Source organism: Pseudophryne corroboree, chromosome 9 (assembly GCF_028390025.1).
Source record: "Pseudophryne corroboree isolate aPseCor3 chromosome 9, aPseCor3.hap2, whole genome shotgun sequence".
NCBI classification, from domain to species: domain Eukaryota; kingdom Metazoa; phylum Chordata; class Amphibia; order Anura; family Myobatrachidae; genus Pseudophryne; species Pseudophryne corroboree.
The window spans coordinates 407,980,829-407,999,464 of NC_086452.1; the positions used below are offsets into that span (position 1 = coordinate 407,980,829).

Here is an 18,636-nt window from a genome sequence, read left to right on the forward strand (position 1 = left end):
TGCTGGGTTGGCTTGGTCGAATTCCCTGACTAAAAATATTTTATTGATATAGAGCATTTAATAGGATGCATTCTATATATATGTATGCGAGATGCACAGAGGGATATTTGCACTCTGGCATCAAGATAAGTGCGTTGTCCATATCTCCCAGAAGATGTCATGGACACGACAGTGGTCAGGTGATACAGATCCCATACGGCACATGGAAGTATTGCCGTATAAAGGGAAGGAGTTATTTGGGGTCGGTCCATCGGACCTGGGGGCCACGGCTACAGCTGGGAAATCCAACCTTTTTACCCCAAGTTACATCTCAGCAGAAAAAGACACTGTCTTTTCAGCCTCAATCCTTCCGTTTCCCATGTGGGCAAGCGGGCAAAAGGCCAGTCATATCTGCCCAGACATAGAGGAAAGGGAAGTAGACTGCAGCAGGCAGCCCCTTCCCAGGAAAAGAAGCCCTCCACCGCGTCTGCCAAGTCCTCAGCGTGACGCTGGGGCCGTGCAAGCGGACTCAGGTGAGGTGGGGGGGTAGTCTCAAGAGTCTCAGCGCGCAGTGGGATCACTCGCAAGTTGACCCCTAGATCGTACAAGTATTATCCCAGGGGTACAGATTGGAGAGTCGAGACATTTTTTCCTCGCAGGTTCCTGAAGCCTGCTTTACCAACGGCTCCCTCCGACAGGGAGGCAGTATTGGGAAAAAATTCACAAGCTGTATTTCCAGCAGGTGATAATCAAAGTACCCCTCCTACAACAAGGAAAAGGGTATTAGTCTTCCACACTATATTGTGGTACTGAAGCCAGACGGCTTGGTGAGACATAGTCTAAATCTGAAATCTTTGAACACTTACATAAAAAGGTTCAAATCAAGATGGAGTCACTCAGAGCAGTGATAGAGAACCGGAAAAAAGGGGACTATATGGTGTCCCTGGACATCAAGGATTACCTCCATGTCCAAATTTGCCCTTCTCAACAAGGGTACCTCTGGTTCGTGATACAGAACTGTCAATATCAGTTTCAGACGCTGCCGTTGAATTATCCACGGCACCCCGGGCCTTTACCAAGGTAATGGCCGAAAAGATGATTCTTAAAAGAAGAAAGGCATCTTAATTATCCCTTACTTGGACGATATCCTGAAAGGGGCAAGTTTCCAGAGAACAGTTGGAGGTCGGAAAAGAACTATCTAAAGTAGTTCTACGACAGCACGAGTGGATTCTAAATATTCCAAAAATCGCAGCTGTTTTCCGATGATACGTCTGCTGTTCCTAGGAATGATTCTGGGCATAGTCCAGAAAGAGGTATTTCTCCTGGAGGGGAAAGCCAGGGAGTTATCCGACCTAGTCAGAAACCTCCTAAAACCAGGCCAAGTATCAGTGCATCAATGCACAGGAGTCCTGGGAAAAATGGTGGCTTCTTACGAAGCGATTCCATTCGGCAGATCTCACGCAAAAACTTTTCAGGGGGATTTGCGGGACGAATGGTCCGGATTGCATCTTCAGATGCATCAGCGGATAACCCTGTCTCCAAGGACAAGGGTGTCTCTTCTGTGGGGGCTGCAGAGTGCTCATCTTCTAGAGGGCAGCACATTCAGCATTCAGGACTGTGTTCTGGTGACCACGGATGCCAGCCTGAGAGGCTGGGGAACAGTCACACAGGGAAGAAATTTCCAAGGAAGTGTGGTCAAGTCTGGAGATTTCTCTCCACATGAATATACTGGAGCTAAGGGCAATTTACGATGCTCTGAGCCTAGGAAGACCTCTGCTTCAAAGTCAACCGGTGCTGATCCAGTAGGACATCATCATGGCAGTCGCCCACGTAAACAGACGGGGCGGCACAAGAAGCAGGAGGGCAATGACAGCAAGGATTCTTCGCTGGGCGAAAAATCATGTGATAACACTGTCAGCAGTGTTCATTCCGGGAGTGGACAACTAGGAAGATTTCCTCAGCATGAATGAATTCCACCCGGAAAAGTGGGAACTTCATCTGGAAGTTTCCACATGTTTGTAAACCGTTGGGAAAGACCAAAGGTGGTTATGATGGCGTCCCACATGAAGCGCCAGGTCTAGAGACCCTCAGGCAATAGCTGGGACGCTCTGGTAACACCGTGGGTGTACCAGTCGGTGTATGTGTTCCCTCCTCTGCCTTTCATACCCAGTGTATGGAGAATGATAGGAAGGAGAGGAGTAAGAACTATACTCGTGGCTCCGGTTTGGCCAAGAAGAACTTGGTACCCGGAACTTCAAGAGATACTAGAAAGGATCTTGATTCAGCAAGAATCATGTCTGTTCCATGACTTACCGCAGCCGCGTTGACGGGTGAACGCCGGATCCTAAGGGAAAAAGGCATTCCGGAAGAGGTCATCCCTACCCTGGTCAGAGCCAGGAAGGAGGTGACCGCACAACATTATCACTGCTTAGGTGAAAATGTGTTCCATGGTGTGAGGCCAGGAAGGCTCCACGGAAGAATTTCAACTAGGTTAATTCCTACATTTCCTGCAAACAGGAGTGTATATGGGTCTCAAATTGGGGTCCATTAAGGTTCAAATTTCGACCGGTCGATTTTCTTCCAGAAAGAAATTGGCTTCAGTTCCTGAAGTCCAGAAGTTGTTAAGGGAGTACTGCATATACAACCCCCTTTTTGATGTCTCCAGTGGCACTGGGCGATCTCAACGTAGTTTGGGATTCCTAAAATCACATTGGTTTTTAACAACTCAAATCTGTGGATTTGATATATCTCACATGGAAAGCGACCATGCTGTTGGTCCTGACCTCGGCCAGGCGAGTGTCAGAATTGGCGGCTTTATCTCACAAAGCCATATCTGATTGTCCATTCGGACAGAGCAAAGCTGTGGACTCGTCCCCAGTTTCTCCCTAAGGTGGTGTCAGCGTTTCACCTGAACCAGCTTATTGTGGTACCTGCGGCTACTAGGGACTTGGAGGACTCCAAGTTGCTGGATGTTGTCAGGGCCCTGAAAATATAGTTTCCAGGTCGGCTGGAGTCAGGAAATCTGACTTGCTGTTTATCCTGTATGCACCCAACAAGCTGGGTGCTCCTGCTTCTAAGCAGACTATTGCTCGTTGGATTTGTAGTACAATTCAGCTTGCACATTCTGTGGCAGGCTTGCCACAGCAAAAAAAAAAAAAAATATGTAAATGCCCATTCCACAAGGAAGGTGGGCTCATCTTGGGCGGCTGCCCGAGGGGTCTCGGCATTACAACTCTGCCGAGCAGCTACGTGGTCGGGGGAGAACACGTTTGTAAAATTCTACAAATTTGATACCCTGGCAAAAAGAGGACCTGGAGTTCTCTCATTCGGTGCTGCAGAGTCATCCGCACTCTCCCGCCCGTTTGGGAGCTTTGGTATAATCCCCATGGTCCTTTCAGGAACCCCAGCATCCACTAGGACGATAGAGAAAATAAGAATTTACTTACCGATAATTCTATTTCTCGGAGTCCGTAGTGGATGCTGGGCGCCCATCCCAAGTGCGGATTATTCTGCAATACTTGTACATAGTTATTGTTACAAAAATCGGGTTATTGTTGTAGGAAGCCGTCTTTCAGAGGCTCCTTTTGTTATCATACTGTTAACTGGGTTTAGATCACAAGTTGTACGGTGTGATTGGTGTGGCTGGTATGAGTCTTACCCGGGATTCAAAATTCCTCCCTTATTGTGTACGCTCGTCCGGGCACAGTACCTAACTGGAGTCTGGAGGAGGGTCATAGGGGGAGGAGCCAGTGCACACCACCTGATCGGAAAAGCTTTACTTTTGTGCCCTGTCTCCTGCGGAGCCGCTATTCCCCATGGTCCTTTCAGGAACCCCAGCATCCACTACGGACTCCGAGAAATAGAATTATCGGTAAGTAAATTCTTATTTTTAACATGGGGGTAAAGTTTGGCACTTACATGTATGCCTTAGTTATATGCACTGTGTATATGAGACAGCATACCGTAGATCGATCATAGGCAGTGATTGGCACTAGTCCAACAAGGTGGCACTCAAGCAGGCTTTGAGTGGTATTCACAGGGTCTGTCCTTCTGCTGCACTGCTCCACCCCCTGCGGGGTATGGGACTCAGGGTCGACAGTGTCTAGGTCGACACTAGAAATAGGTCGACACGGCCATTAGGTTACCGTTCCCATTTGTAGTCCACGTAGATCGCAAAGTATGAAAAAATAATAAAACAAGTGAAAAACGCATGTCGACCTTTTTGCATGTCGACCTAATGGTCGTGTCAACCTATTTCTAGGGTCGACCTATTCACTGTCGACTTAATGGGTGTCGACCCAGTGTCCGTGTCTTTCCCCTCGCTCCACCTCCTTCCTTCATAGGAGTCCTTTTGACACCTTTAAACTCTTTCCACACCAGAGAACCCAAGCGTGGCCTGCAAAGCTTGGGTTCGTCTGTCACTGTTGCTGCTCGGGAGAATAACAGTACATCATTCTGAAGCATATCTTCATCTCCTCAAATTATCAACCTAACCTGAGGAATATTTAAAAAAGGCAGGAGATGGTAGCCACCAAAAGTTTTAGACCCCATCTATTACTTTTATGGACAGTGTTTGGGGTTGTAAAGTTGCATGACTAGCACCCAATGCATTGCATACCCCCCTGCTATATTTGATGCTGCAAACTGCAGAGATGAAACTCCCCGCTGAGTGTGTTGCAGCTGCTTAGTATTGGATAAATCATGATATTGTGCAACCAATCACAAGCATAGCTTTATATGGGAATCTGCTGTACCGGTGTTTGAGTCTAATGCATTTTGATTTCCAATCAATACATGGGATATTTCAGTCAGCACCTGGGATGTTAATGTTTCCACTATTTAGTGCACTAGGTTAATCCAACATAATAGTCAATTTAGTAGTCTTGGTCCCTACGAAGTCATTTACACTAGACAGGAGGTTTTTCTTTCTCAGCTAGGGCAATGTTCCAACTATTGATTTGAAGTCAAAGGTTCAGCACTATTCAAGAGTGGCAATTTAGTTCACGTTCACTATTTCACCCAGCCAGACATCATAAATGAAGCTATATCTCATGGTAACGTTATTGCCGCTTCGCCATCCATCACGACTAAAGGTTGCATTGTGTGTCCCAGGTTGGGAGAGGTGACATAACACTCCTTTCTCAGTCCCTTCGGGTGCCTGTGTCAAGTTCATTCTGGAAAGTTTGATCCTGTGTTTCAGTTTCTGCAATTTCCCCGAGCAAAAGACCTCGGAGCCCCCAGTGACTCACATGAGCCGCATAAATTCCAGACTTGGTTCACAGAGAGGGCAGAGAAAATACAAGATCTGGGAACTGAGATTTGGGAGATGAAAACAGAAATTCTCATTTAACCCACCGGGATTTTCTGACTGCAACAGGGGATATTTCTCAGACACGCATCCTTTTTCATTAAACTATTTCTTTTTTCCTTTTTTATGGATGCTTATTTTACCTTTACTACAGATGCATGGGAGAAATTGATCAAAGCTTTGAGAGAGATAAAATGGGAGATTTATCATATTTTGGAGAGAGTACCAACTAATCATCTCCTTACTGTCATATTTCAAACACAGCCTCTAAAATGACTGTTACGTGCTCATTGGTTAATAATTTAGATATCTCCAAGCCCCAATGCACCAACCAACCAGCTCCTAACTGTCATTATTCAAGCACAGCCTGTAAAATGACAGAATTGTATTGGTTGGTACTTTATCTCTCTCCACTTGGTCAAGAGCGTGGCAACTACAGTTTAATGCCAAAAAAGAAAAAATCATGCACTTGGGTCTCAAAAATCCAAAGGTGAAACTACTGAGGAGGAAAGGGATCTAGGAGTCACTATTTCAGGTGACTTAAAGGCGGTTGCATAGGGAGAGGAATCAGTAGCAGAAAGAAGTAATAATGCCACTGTATAGGTCATTGGTACGGCCTCCTCTACAATACTGTGTTCAATTCTGGAGGCCATATCTTCAGAAGGATATTAATACATTAGAGACTGTACAAAGAAGAGCAACTAAAATGGTGCATGGCCTACATCACAAAACTTACCCAGAAAGACTAAAAAATCTCAATATGTATAGTGTGGAGCAGAGAAGGGAAAGGGGGGACATGATAGAAATTTTAAAATATATCAATGGTTTTAGCAAAGTCCTGAAGGGAAACTTTCTTCAAATGAAGAGAAGTATTAGAACATGAGAACATGCATTGAAACTGGGGGGAGGTAGGTTCAGAGGAAATTTGAGGAAAAATTACTTCACAGGAAGGGTAGTGGACAAGTGGCATAGCCTCCCATCAGAGGTGGTAGAGGCTAAGACAGTAGATAAATTCCTTACAAAGAAATAAGGATCAAATAAGGTTTGAGATGAAAATATGGTAAAAAAAAAAAAAAAGGCAGACTAGATTGGCCAAGTGGTTCTTATCTGCCATCACATTCTATATTTCTATGTTTACCCCTCTCCAAGCTTTGATAACTCTCCCCCTACTGAGAAAATACAGGGCCCCATTAACATTTTTAAGGCTCCTTCATGCCACCAAACCGCACCCCAACTGTGGTCTGTCTTTATTGTGACACTCAGCAGCTAAAGCTGTTGCATTCCAAGAACCAGTAGCCAATATACAGATGTGTAGTCTTATATTTACCAAGTGGCAAAATTGTCTAATTTGCATATAAACTATTGTTTTTCCCCCTCTAGCAAAATATGTCTGGTGCTTAATTCAATTTGCAGGCTCATGTAATGAAGGAATGTTAGAATTATTGGAGAAGGGCCTTTTCTCATCTTGTGTCAATTTAACAATAGGTAAACTGTGGAGATATTGTCTGTGGGTCGTATGCAATTAGTTCCGATTACATTTCGGAGCTAATGAATTCGCCCCACTCGTATTCATTTAGGGCCGTTTCGGCAGTTTTGAAGGCATTTTCGCCAATGCCTTTTCACCTTCTTTTATGAAGTCGAAAGTGGCCCGCATTTTAGACGGAAAACAAGTGGATTCGCTGATCCACTTGTTTTCCGCCCCTGTCACATTTTTCGCCTAGGTGAAAATATTGCATAGGGCGAATCTCCATTCGCCCTAAAAATAGCAAAAAAGCTCAGTTTTTTCACCTAGGCAAAAAAAATGGAGCTAATTGCATACGCCCCTGTATCTCTCTGGGGACGGCGGTATACCACAATGTAGCAAGCAATGAGAAGCGTGGCTGTTCACCACAGGGTATATCACCTGTCTTCAGATAGCCTAAACCTATACACACGGGAAGTGGCGATACAGATTTGCAGTTGGTGCAGAGTCTACATAAATGCCATATTCAAGCAACCAAGAATCAAATAGGGATAAGCGACCGGACTGGGAAAAGCGAACGTCTGAATCAGACTTAATTCATTTGTCACAAGAACAAGCAACGTGACATCCTAAAGGGAGTAATACAGGTTAGAGAGAGTCTCCCATCTCCGCCAGAAGCAACGTGACATCCTAAAGGGAGTAATACAGGTAGAGAGAGTCTCCCATCTCCGCCAGAAGCAACGTGACCTCCTAAAGGGAGTAATACAGGTTGAGTCTCCCATCTCCGCCAGAAGCAACGTGACATCCTAAAGGGAGTAATACAGGTAGAGAGAGTCTCCCATCTCCGCCAGAAGCAACGTGACATCCTAAAGGGAGTAATACAGGTAGAGAGAGTCTCCCATCTCCGCCAGAAGCAACGTGACATCCTAAAGGGAGTAATACAGGTAGAGTCTCCCATCTCCGCCAGAAGCAACGTGACATCCTAAAGGGAGTAATACAGGTAGAGAGAGTCTCCCGTCTCCGCCAGAAGCAACGTGACATCCTAAAGGGAGTAATACAGGTAGAGAGAGTCTCCCATCTCCGCCAGAAGCAACGTGACATCCTAAAGGGAGTAATACAGGTAGAGAGAGTGTCCCATCTCCGCCAGAAGCAACGTGACATCCTAAAGGGAGTAATACAGGTAGAGTCTCCCATCTCCGCCAGAAGCAACGTGACATCCTAAAGGGAGTAATACAGGTAGAGAGAGTCTCCCATCTCCGCCAGAAGCAACGTGACATCCTAAAGGGAGTAATACAGGTAGAGTCTCCCATCTCCGCCAGAAGCAACGTGACATCCTAAAGGGAGTAATACAGGTAGAGAGAGTCTCCCATCTCCGCCAGAAGCAACGTGACATCCTAAAGGGAGTAATACAGGTTGAGTCTCCCATCTCCGCCAGAAGCAACGTGACATCCTAAAGGGAGTAATACAGGTAGAGAAAGTCTCCCGTCTCCGCCAGAAGCAACGTGACATCCTAAAGGGAGTAATACAGGTAGAGAGAGTCTCCCATCTCCGCCAGAAGCAACGTGACATCCTAAAGGGAGTAATACAGGTAGAGAGAGTGTCCCATCTCCGCCTGAAGCAACGTGACATCCTAAAGGGAGTAATACAGGTAGAGAGAGTCTCCCATCTCCGCCAGAAGCAACGTGACATCCTAAAGGGAGTAATACAGGTAGAGAGAGTCTCCCATCTCCGCCAGAAGCAACGTGACATCCTAAAGGGAGTAATACAGGTAGAGTCTCCCATCTCCGCCAGAAGCAACGTGACATCCTAAAGGGAGTAATACAGGTAGAGAGAGTCTCCCATCTCCGCCAGAAGCAACGTGACATCCTAAAGGGAGTAATACAGGTAGAGTCTCCCATCTCCGCCAGAAGCAACGTGACATCCTAAAGGGAGTAATACAGGTAGAGAGAGTCTCCCATCTCCGCCAGAAGCAACGTGACATCCTAAAGGGAGTAATACAGGTAGAGAGAGTCTCCCATCTCCGCCAGAAGCAATGTAACATCCTAAAGGGAGTAATACAGGTAGAGAGAGTCTCCCATCTCCGCCAGAAGCAACGTGACATCCTAAAGGGAGTAATACAGGTAGAGAGAGTCTCCCATCTCCGCCAGAAGTATTTGTATTTCAAATGTTTCCGTATTTTGGGCCCAATTCAGATCTGATCGCAGCAGCAAATGTGTAAGCTAATGTGCAAAACCATGTGCACTGCAGGTGAGGCAGATGTAATATGTTCAGAGAGAGTTAGATTTGGGTGGGTTATTTTGTTTCTGTGCAGGGTAAATACTGGCTGCTTTATTTTTACACTGCAATTTAGATTTTAGTTTGAACGCACACCACCCAAATCTAACTCTCCCTCTGCATATGTTATATCTGCCCCAACTGCAGTGCACATGGGGGGTCATTCCGACTTGATCGTAGCTGTGCTAAATTTAGCACAGCTACGATCGTTAACTCAGACATGCGGGGGGACGCCCAGCACAGGGCTAGTCCGCCCCGCGATGCCTTTGTATTTGAGGAGTAACTCCCCGCAGCGGCTGCGTGAGACATCATGCAGACGTCTCAGAGGCGATCGCTAGGTAACAAAAGCTGCCATGCGCCGGCTCACTCCGGCGCATGCGCAGTTCCGACCCGATCGCTGCGCAGCGGCAAACTGCAGCGAGCGATCAGGTCGGAATGACCCCCATGGTTTTGCCAATTGGCTAACAAATTTGCTGCTGCGATCAGGTCTGAATTAGGCCCCTTGAACATGGGATGGGACAAAAGTACAAACAGAAAATGCATTTATCCATCATATGCACCTTATACACAGCCTGAAGGTGGTTTTATGTTTTAATAATTTTTTTGCAAGAAGGAACACGGAGGGCATTAATATGACAGGAGTGTCCTAAACCTCCCGGCTACGTGTACTCAGGCTTCCTTTTGGCACACCAGGGGTTAACTTTTTTGGGGGGGGAGTGTTTAAACCGAGTTGCTAGGGGATGGTGATTGGTTTAGCTAGAAGGGGTTGTACTTCTGTGAAGTTAAGCTAGAGTGTTAGAGAATCAGGGGCAGATTTATTAAGCCCGGTGAAGTGAGAAAATGGAAGGTGATAACGCACCAGCCAATCAGCTCCTAACTTCCATGTAACAGGCTGGATTTGAAAAATGACAGGAGATGAGTGGCTGGTACGTTATTACCTTCCACTTTATCACTTCATCAGGCTTAAGAAATCTGCCCCTGTGTCTTTCTCCTGAGACGTTACCCTGTCGTCCCTCTCTCTTGGTTCTTTGTTTTTGTTGTTATGTGTCGGCTAGTTGTTGATTGGGTTTAGGGGTGGCCGGTCTCAGCACAGCTTATGTGTAATTCTTGATAGGATAGGTACATTTTTCCCTGGGGCGCAGTTCAGTCATATAGGAGTCTGGCCATGACAACCAGTGGCGGACCGGAGGGCATCACCAGACCAGGTGGGCCCTCCTTTCTCCTTCTACATGGCTGAACTGCTGCCTCAAGTCGATGCTGATTTGGGCAGATGGCCTCATCGGTTTGTGGTGTTGTCCCTGCAAGTATTGGGCAGTTGGCCCTGCCTTGGCGAGTCGGATGGGCAAGGAAGGTGGCACTTGGCTCTTCCTTGCCTGTCGGCCAGTTGGCCCTGGTTCTTACAGTTAATGTTGAGGTTTGCTTATGCTAGGCCGTTCTTATCCTGCCACCATACTTTAGCTTAAACTTAAATAGTTAGTTTAAACCCTTTCAATAAAAAGCTGACCCCATTTCACCGCAATTAGTGGTCCGTGTATTTATTTATTTAGATAAGTGGGTGTGCATGGAGTGTGGAGAGTTTAATAAACGTTGTATACATTGAACCAATTTGGTCATCAAAATTTCAGATATGGGAGATTCAACCTGTAATACTGAAAGTACGATATGCAGACTTAATACATAAATGGAAATAAAAAATCCTCTGTAGCAGGGGTATTCAACAGTTGACCCTCCAACGGGTGTGGAACTACACATCCCAGCATGCATTGCCACACTTTTTGCAGGCCATAATAGCAGAAATGTGACACAGCATGCTGGGTTATGCAGTTCCACAGTACTTTGAATTCTGGAGCTGGATGTTGTGAAGTCCGAGTTGGCCGTAAGTGCAGGATCACGACCGACGTTGTTGTTTTTTTTTTTTTAAGCAATCCTTTACAAGGCTGATGTAATCCGTCAGATTCGGGTTTGCTCGATCTATCTTGTACAGCGAATGCTACAAAGCTGCTGCGGCAAATAACACGCAGGTAAACTCTGTACTGGGCATGGTTAAATACTTGCTTACTATGCTAAAAATTACAAATGCAGAGTACTGACACGTCGGAATGTGATTAGCAAGCAATTCAGGCCAAGCCGACTGCTCTAACATGGTCCGTTATCTACGCAGAAGAGAGATATATAGAAAATGTCACTATTGCATCGGTTCGGCATAATACATCTTCATTCAGTAGCGGAAAGCAAGCCCAGGAGTTTTATTCATTAGATAAATAATAGTGTACGTTATGCTCATTTATTATGAATCCATTGCAGAATTCTATAATGACTTGAATGTCAATACGTTTTAATAATGCATAGTCATTCAGTTCATTTGAGAAGTTGTATTTCTTCTGCTGAATTGCAGTTATGATTAGATGAACAACCTCCTGGAAATATAATCTACTCAGTCACCATATTTCTCACTGTATCCTATGTGGTGTATTTGTCTCAGTCTATAGTCGTCCTGAAAAGAAGACGAGGGAATAATATTAAACGCAATCACCGACTTTCGCTCGGTGAAGAGTCAGATGCTGGAGAGCACAGGATCTCCATTCTGTTTCTTCGCTCAGAAAATCCTATCCGATTTTCATGTTCATTGCCTTTGCTGAGAAGAGACAGAGAGGTTTTATAGGAGAATTAAAGTTTATTAAGATGACTTGATGTATGTCACAAAGTCTGGATCAGACATTTTATTGCAGTAGGAAGCTGTCCTTAACTAAAGATTCTGTGCTGTGTGATAAGTGTAACCCCTTGACTGCTAAGGACGAGTGGGACTCCTCCTCAGCAGTGGTTTTCAATAAGGGGAGGGGGGATTGATCTTCCTCAAAATTCATCACTCGCGGTTGCTGTCACTCAGACCCCAGATGGGGGTGGGTTGGATGACATTGTTGGGGATGCAGTAATGTTGAGCTCCACTCTTTACAGTCAAAACTATGGGCGTCATTCAGAGTTGATCGCTAGCTGCCGTTCGCAGCGCAGCGATCAGGCTAAAAATCAGCATTTCTGCGTATGCACCGCAATGCGCAGGCGCGTCGTATGGGTACAATGAGCATCGTGGGTTTGCAGAGTCTAACGAAGATTCCTGTCGCACGGCCGAACGCAGGAAGATTGCCATGAAGTGGGCGTTTCTGGGTGTCAACTGACCGTTTTCAGGGAGTGCTTAGAAAAACGCAGTCGTTTCTGGGGGAACGCTGGGCGGGTGTGTGATGTCAAAAGGCGTCCCTCCGTCGTTAGAATCAACGCACACGAAGAGTAACTACAGGGCTGGTCTTGTTTTGCACAAAATGATTTTGCAGGTGCTCTGCTACACAGGCGTTCACACTTCTGCAAAGCTAAAATACACCCCCCAGTGGGCGGCAACAATGCGTTTGCAAGGTTGCTAAAAACTGCTAGCGAGCAATCAACTCGGAATGACCCCCTATGTTTTTACCAGTTGGGAAATAAGGGGAGAGGCCATTAAAAGTGCTCTATTGTCCCCATCCTTGCAACCATAGAATCAGAGAATCACTCGTTTGAAAGACCAAAGGTGCCCGCTTTTAGAATAGTTTGACGGCAGATAAGAACCACTTAACCCATCTAGTATGCCCTAAACACATGTACATACATTAATTTTGGTCGGGAGCCAATTATAGCTGGTATAACTGTGTTATTTAGTCGCAGTTATTCAACGGAATGCAAAACTGTGACTTGGTTTGGGGTGCGTGGTCTACAGTAATAAGCTGTGTGCCCCATCTATTCAAGTGGCTGTCACTTCCGTACATTGGGTATACTTGTATTTACTCTACAGATCTGTCGTGTCTCATGGTAACAAATAATAAAAATAGTTGAGAGGCTATTTTCTCTCAAGGTAAATACCCCCTATAGATGAGCTCCAGCTACTTCAGTGTTACAGGGGGGTCTATGCAATACCACCACAGTTGGATTAGTATGAAATTGGAAGTACCGTATATCATGTTTTTACTGATGGTTCTGGTGTGAGTTTCGGAGGTTCTTTTACATTAAGTAATTAGAGATCTCCAAATCAATCAAGATACAAAAATAAATGCTAAGTTTCATTCACTTTTTTTCTACACCATGTAGACAATAGTGATTGCAACCACACACAAGCGAAATGGTGTGTTCCGGCAGCAGACACGTGTTTGTGAAGGTATCCAGATCTTAACTGACTCGACCTTCCTCAGTGTCACGGTTGGTACTGTACTTAGTCATTCAGACCTGGCCACAACAGCGGCCCGCAGCGCAGTTTGCCAGCGGCCGCAAACCACGCATGTGCAGCGGCCGCACAGCAGCTGTGTGGCCATACACATTGCGATTGCATTCCAGATGGATGCAACCGCATTGTGATTGACAGGGTACGGCGTTGCAGGGGAGATGCTGGAAAAACGGGGCGGGAGCGATTTTCGGGGCGGCTGCGTGATGTCACGTGCAGCCACTACAGAAAAATAATGGCCGCTGCCAGGCTGCGCTGTCGGGAGTCAACCTTAGATCAGATGCGTCTGCAGTCGGATCCCAGGATGTGCAGAGATGAACGCAGATGCATATGGAATGGCAAAACATACCACCTGCTGTTAAACAGAACTTGTGGACAGTTTGCCAAGAAGGGTGTCTGCAGTAATCACTGCACGTGCTGGACCTACAAAGTACTGACTTCAATAAAATCTCGTTGATCTATTTGCTGTCAGTGTCCAATCACTTTTGTCTGCATAGTGTATTATGTGCAGATGACCTCGGATAGATGTTAGATCATCATGTGTTGTGTGGGGGCATAACTTGGATGTCATGGTAGCCGTGACCTGCTATCTGGATGGCCATCCATGCTCTGCAAACTTGATTTTGTGATAGAGGGGCTGATTTATCGACCAGCTTTAAAAATCCTTGCATATGATGAATGGTATTCCAGCCAATCGGCTCCTGTCATGTGTTTAAAAAATATCAGTTAGTAGCTGATTGGCTGGATGACCATTTATCATACGTAATGAGTTTTAAAGCTTGTTGATAAATCAGCCCCTTCGTGCGTAAGACAAACGTCACTAAATGTGTAGTCTAATTCTCATGATGCAGAAATGTTGTACTATATGAGTGGTGAATCTCTTCGCTGTCTGACATCACTGGTTAATTAATATCTCGCCTATGCCAGGCGGCAAACATCAGTATAGTTCATCCTTATTTCTACACCGTTTAAACAATACTTTTTTCTGTTTCTTTCCTGACCACTTCCATCAAATTTATCTGAGCCAGACGTTGCACCGCATAAAGCAAACACAGCACCGACCTCACGCAGCAACCTGTCACAGGCCGAGCCGCCTCACAAAACACCAGAGATGTGCCAGACTAGCAGCTTTCCATTCACTCTGTTTCTTAACATGTGTGGAAAGCACTCAGACTTCAGCTTTAATGCTTTGATAGGGCCGTGGAACTAATGGCTTCTGTTACCTTTTATATATCACAGTAGGGAAAGTGTGATTCCATTTAATACAGCCTTTTTTTTAAATTAATATGAAAATATGTAGATGTCCATATAATGCTTGACACTTATGTTTTTCTTCTTCGTCTTCCTCCTCCTCCATTTAACTGGGCAGATTGGTGGTCTTTGGGTTAAGAGAGAAAGATAGAGTCCAATGGCAGATCTCCCTCTTTTATCCCTATGTAAATTAGATGTTCTTTGATCCTTATTCATTTGACTTGTTTATACAGTTTTTTTTTTAGTTGCTTGCTCAGAGTGGAGGCATCCATTTTATGAACGAAGCCAGTATTCAGTTCAAATATAATATAAAGCTGTGCCTTATCAGTTTTAGTCTTGAAGCACCTCTGTGACTTCACCGGCTCCTAGTGAAGTGATTCATAATCTGGTAGGCACACAAAATGGCTGCCTCCACTGAATGACAGTGAGTGGGATCCTTTAATATGCTCTGGCGTTTACTCATGTATACCACTTTGCTGTGTTTTGAAACTGAAATGAGGATTTTTGTACTTTTAGGTATTTAAAAATAGAATTTATGCAATTAGCTTCATTCTTCTAATTTATTTATTTTTTCTTATTTTAGTCTGTTCCTTCTCATTTTGTGTTTTTTTTTTCATTCCAAATATACATTCCGTGCAATCAAATCCCAAAACAATAGCATACACAAGGTCTAACAATGAAAGTGTTAATTCTTTTGTGCAAAATTAAGCATTGTTGGTGAATGGTAATGACTCTCTCTCTCTCTCTCTCTCTCTCTCTCTCTCTCTCTCTCTCTCTCTCTCTCTCTCTCTCTCTCTCTCTCTCTCTCTCTCTCTCTCTCTCGGAACATGCAAGTGTTGGCACCAGACTACCCTGGTGGCTGAATGGGTAGGGTAGATAGACAGTGTTTTGTAATCCAGCATCACTAATAGCCATATAAGGAATGTTTACAGGATGGTTTTATATATTGTTGTTACTTGTATATAATATATATCATGTTTGTGTGGTATGATCCGTTAAGGATAAATTAAGTTAAATGCTGGGGCACCAGCCCAGGTACCCCGATGTTCCGCTAATGATCATTACTGCGTATTCTGTGTTCCAGTGTGCAGCACCCCACCTGTTAATATGAAAGTACAACCTGTGAACAAGTCGGCGCTACTGGTGACCTGGAACCAGCCAGATATTGTGTACCACCCTCCAATCATGAATTACATGGTGTCCTACAGCTGGACCAAGAATGATGAAGAGAAGGAGAAGACCTACACTAAGGACAGTGACAAAGAACTGGTAATGTGATCTACTGTATAGGTTATGCCCAAGCGGAGTATAATCTGTCCAAAGTGTTCTTCTGTAGTGGAGAGGGAGCGGGGCACATAACATTCTGGAATCCATCCATGTTGTTTAGGGGCCGCGGGTTCTGTACTGTGTGAATGCGGGATGCATTAAGGTGTCCTTCTTGGGATATTATCATGAGGCGTGTAGCCTGTTCCTGCCCAATTCAGTTGCAAGTGTTGAGTCACGCGCATCGCACCAGGGTTGTACTGTAACTCTGCATTGCGCGGATTTTGGTGGTCATTCCGAGTTGTTCGCCTGGTAATTTTCTTCGCATCGCATCGATTTTCCGCTAACTGCGCATGCGCAATGTTCGCACTGCGACTGCGCCAAGTAAATTTGCTATGAAGATTGGTATTGTACTCACGGCATTACAAGGTTTTTTCTTCGTACTGGAGATCGGAGTGTGATTGACAGGAAGTGGGTGTTTCTCGGCGGAAACTGGCCGTTTCATGGGAGTGTGTGAAAAAACGCTACCGTTTCTGGGAAAAACGCGGGAGTGGCTGGAGAAACGGAGGAGTGTCTGGGCGAACGCTGGGTGTGTTTGTGACGTCAAACCAGGAACGACAAGCACTGAACTGATCGCACTGGAAGAGTAAGTCTCGAGCTACTCAGAAACTGCACAGAGAAGTCTTTTCGCAATATTGTGAATCTTTCGTCCGCAATTTTGATAAGCTAAGATTCACTCCCAGTAGGCGGCGGCTTAGCGTGTGCAATGCTGCTAAAAGCAGCTTGCGAGCGAACAACTCGGAATGAGGGCCTTTGTGAATTGCATAGAATAGTGGGGAAATCTTAAATTGCCCCCCAAAACAACAATAGTAAATAAGATAGCAGGACAGTGTAGGAGGATGATAGAGACCATAAGCAAAGTATAGGAGGCTATTACATTGTGCCAAATGGTTAATTTGTACAAGTTTTATTAGTGAAGATAAAATGATACTTAAGTGTATTTCAGCTGGAACCGTACTTTACATGTGCAGTACGGGTTCTGTGTCATTTGATGCACTATGGCTGTGGTGTGTCAGTTGCCATTTTGGGGGCGAGGATAGGGCAGCCACATCTATCGTTTCCCAAAATGAATGCATGTCACCGCCGTTATGGGGGAATGACTAGGCCAGGACCTCTGTCCGAAGACAGAGATTTCCTGGCCTCTTGGTAGGAACTGCGGTGGACAGCTTGCATGACCTCGCAGCTGGCGAATGGAGTCGCAGGTGATTTAATGAGGACGCAGCTCGGAACACTAATGCATGCTGGAGTCATCTGCTTATGCCAGCCGCCTCCTGCTGCATTCCAAGTAAGTAGCAGCGATTGCTCCTCCAACCACATACTGTATGAATTAGGCGCACACTCTCCTCACATTAAAGTCGCAATTTCCCCCATCACAGCCCACATTAACTTAACGCAAGTTATTTTGTTTTTGTTTTTTACTGTGTTAGTCTGTCCGCATTTGGGTGGTGACAGCAGCAGCATAAGGGGTTAAAGGAAGATTTGACCTCTCAGAGAAAAACGACTTAACTGAATCGCGTTTAAATGCAAATATTTCATTTCTGCGCACTATTTTAAGATCTCCCCAGTTCAGCATTTTTGCCTGTACACCGGCACACAGCGTTTTGCCCTAGTAAGGAATGGAAGCCGCACTCCCAGGTTTCAGAGAGTCTATTCTAATGTTAATCTGGAGATGCCAGTAACGTCATGCAGTCTGATGACTTTATATGTTCTGTCTCTGAATGCACAATCCGCTGGCCCTGCTCAGTAAGTTATACACACTCCCAGATAAAGATTACTTTTCTTCATTATCATATTTATTTTCTGTTCCCCCACTAGACGTTGTTAACTGGGTCACGCTCACAGAACTGAGAGGGAATCAATTGAAAGACGCACAAGGTTACAATGTTTCAGGACCTGTTCCGTTGTCAGAATGACAGTCACTGGGGATTTCAGGGGGGGTGGCTAAAATGAGAACCATAATTAGCAAAAGCAACCCGTCCAGAGACTCTGCCTCATTCCACTGTCAGTCTGTTACCCATATAGCCATAAGGGAATGTATAGTACTCCTCTAGTATTTTAATTGTTATAGAAACAATAAATAAATTAATGGAAATGAAATGTTTTGTTTCCATGCTAATTGCCAGGAATTTATCTTGCTCAGTAGGTAAAGGTCGTTATTGTTGCTACCTTGCTTGACAAAATATCGATACCACATATCTCTAGAATTCCATGTAAAGAAATTGCGCCCACATCTGCGGCTATTGGCAGACGGGGGGGTCTGTGACTTAATGAAAATGCCACTACAAAGTCCTTCCCTTGTGTAAATCCCGTGCGGCTGAATGCGCCAGTTCTGTGACGCCCACTGTCGGCAATTGTGCATGCGGTATTACCAATTGGTGCGTACTTAGTTGACGCCATCGGGTGCACCCTGGAAACTTTCACCAGCCAGGGCTGAATTAATCCATGTCCGGGCTCCTAGGCTTTCAGGCGTGTCGGGCCTCCTCCACTACAGCTGACATTTGGGAAGCAGAGCTTACACTTTTAGTAATTGATGCCCAGTTGAAACAGTCTGCTGAACTTTTTTTTTAATACAGAGAGTGCAGTTTTTCTTCTTTTTATTTTCTCTTTTGAAATAGCGCAAGTGCACTATTGGCCCACTGACTCTTCCTCCCCCCAACACAACCCCCCTATTGGCTCAGAATAAACCTCAGCTGAGTACGAGTGAGCTTTACTACAGTGCAGAGTGCTTTTGACCATTGGAGCCCTAGGGTGCAGGCAACAGTGCCTCAGCAAACCAAATTGACAGTGCCCGTAGGCTTC

At 45.2% G+C, this 18,636-nt stretch overlaps 1 protein-coding gene across 4 annotated transcripts in view; it reads left to right on the forward strand.

The window, feature by feature from the left end:
• PTPRG (protein tyrosine phosphatase receptor type G) overlaps positions 1–18,636 on the forward strand; it is a 733,410-nt gene that overhangs the window by 510,981 nt on the left and 203,793 nt on the right. For all 4 annotated transcript variants that reach the window (XM_063940902.1, XM_063940899.1, XM_063940900.1 and 1 more), the window contains one exon: positions 15,599–15,783. In XM_063940902.1, the coding sequence (XP_063796972.1) occupies positions 15,599–15,783 (185 nt within the window). The remainder of the gene's footprint in view (positions 1–15,598; positions 15,784–18,636) is intronic.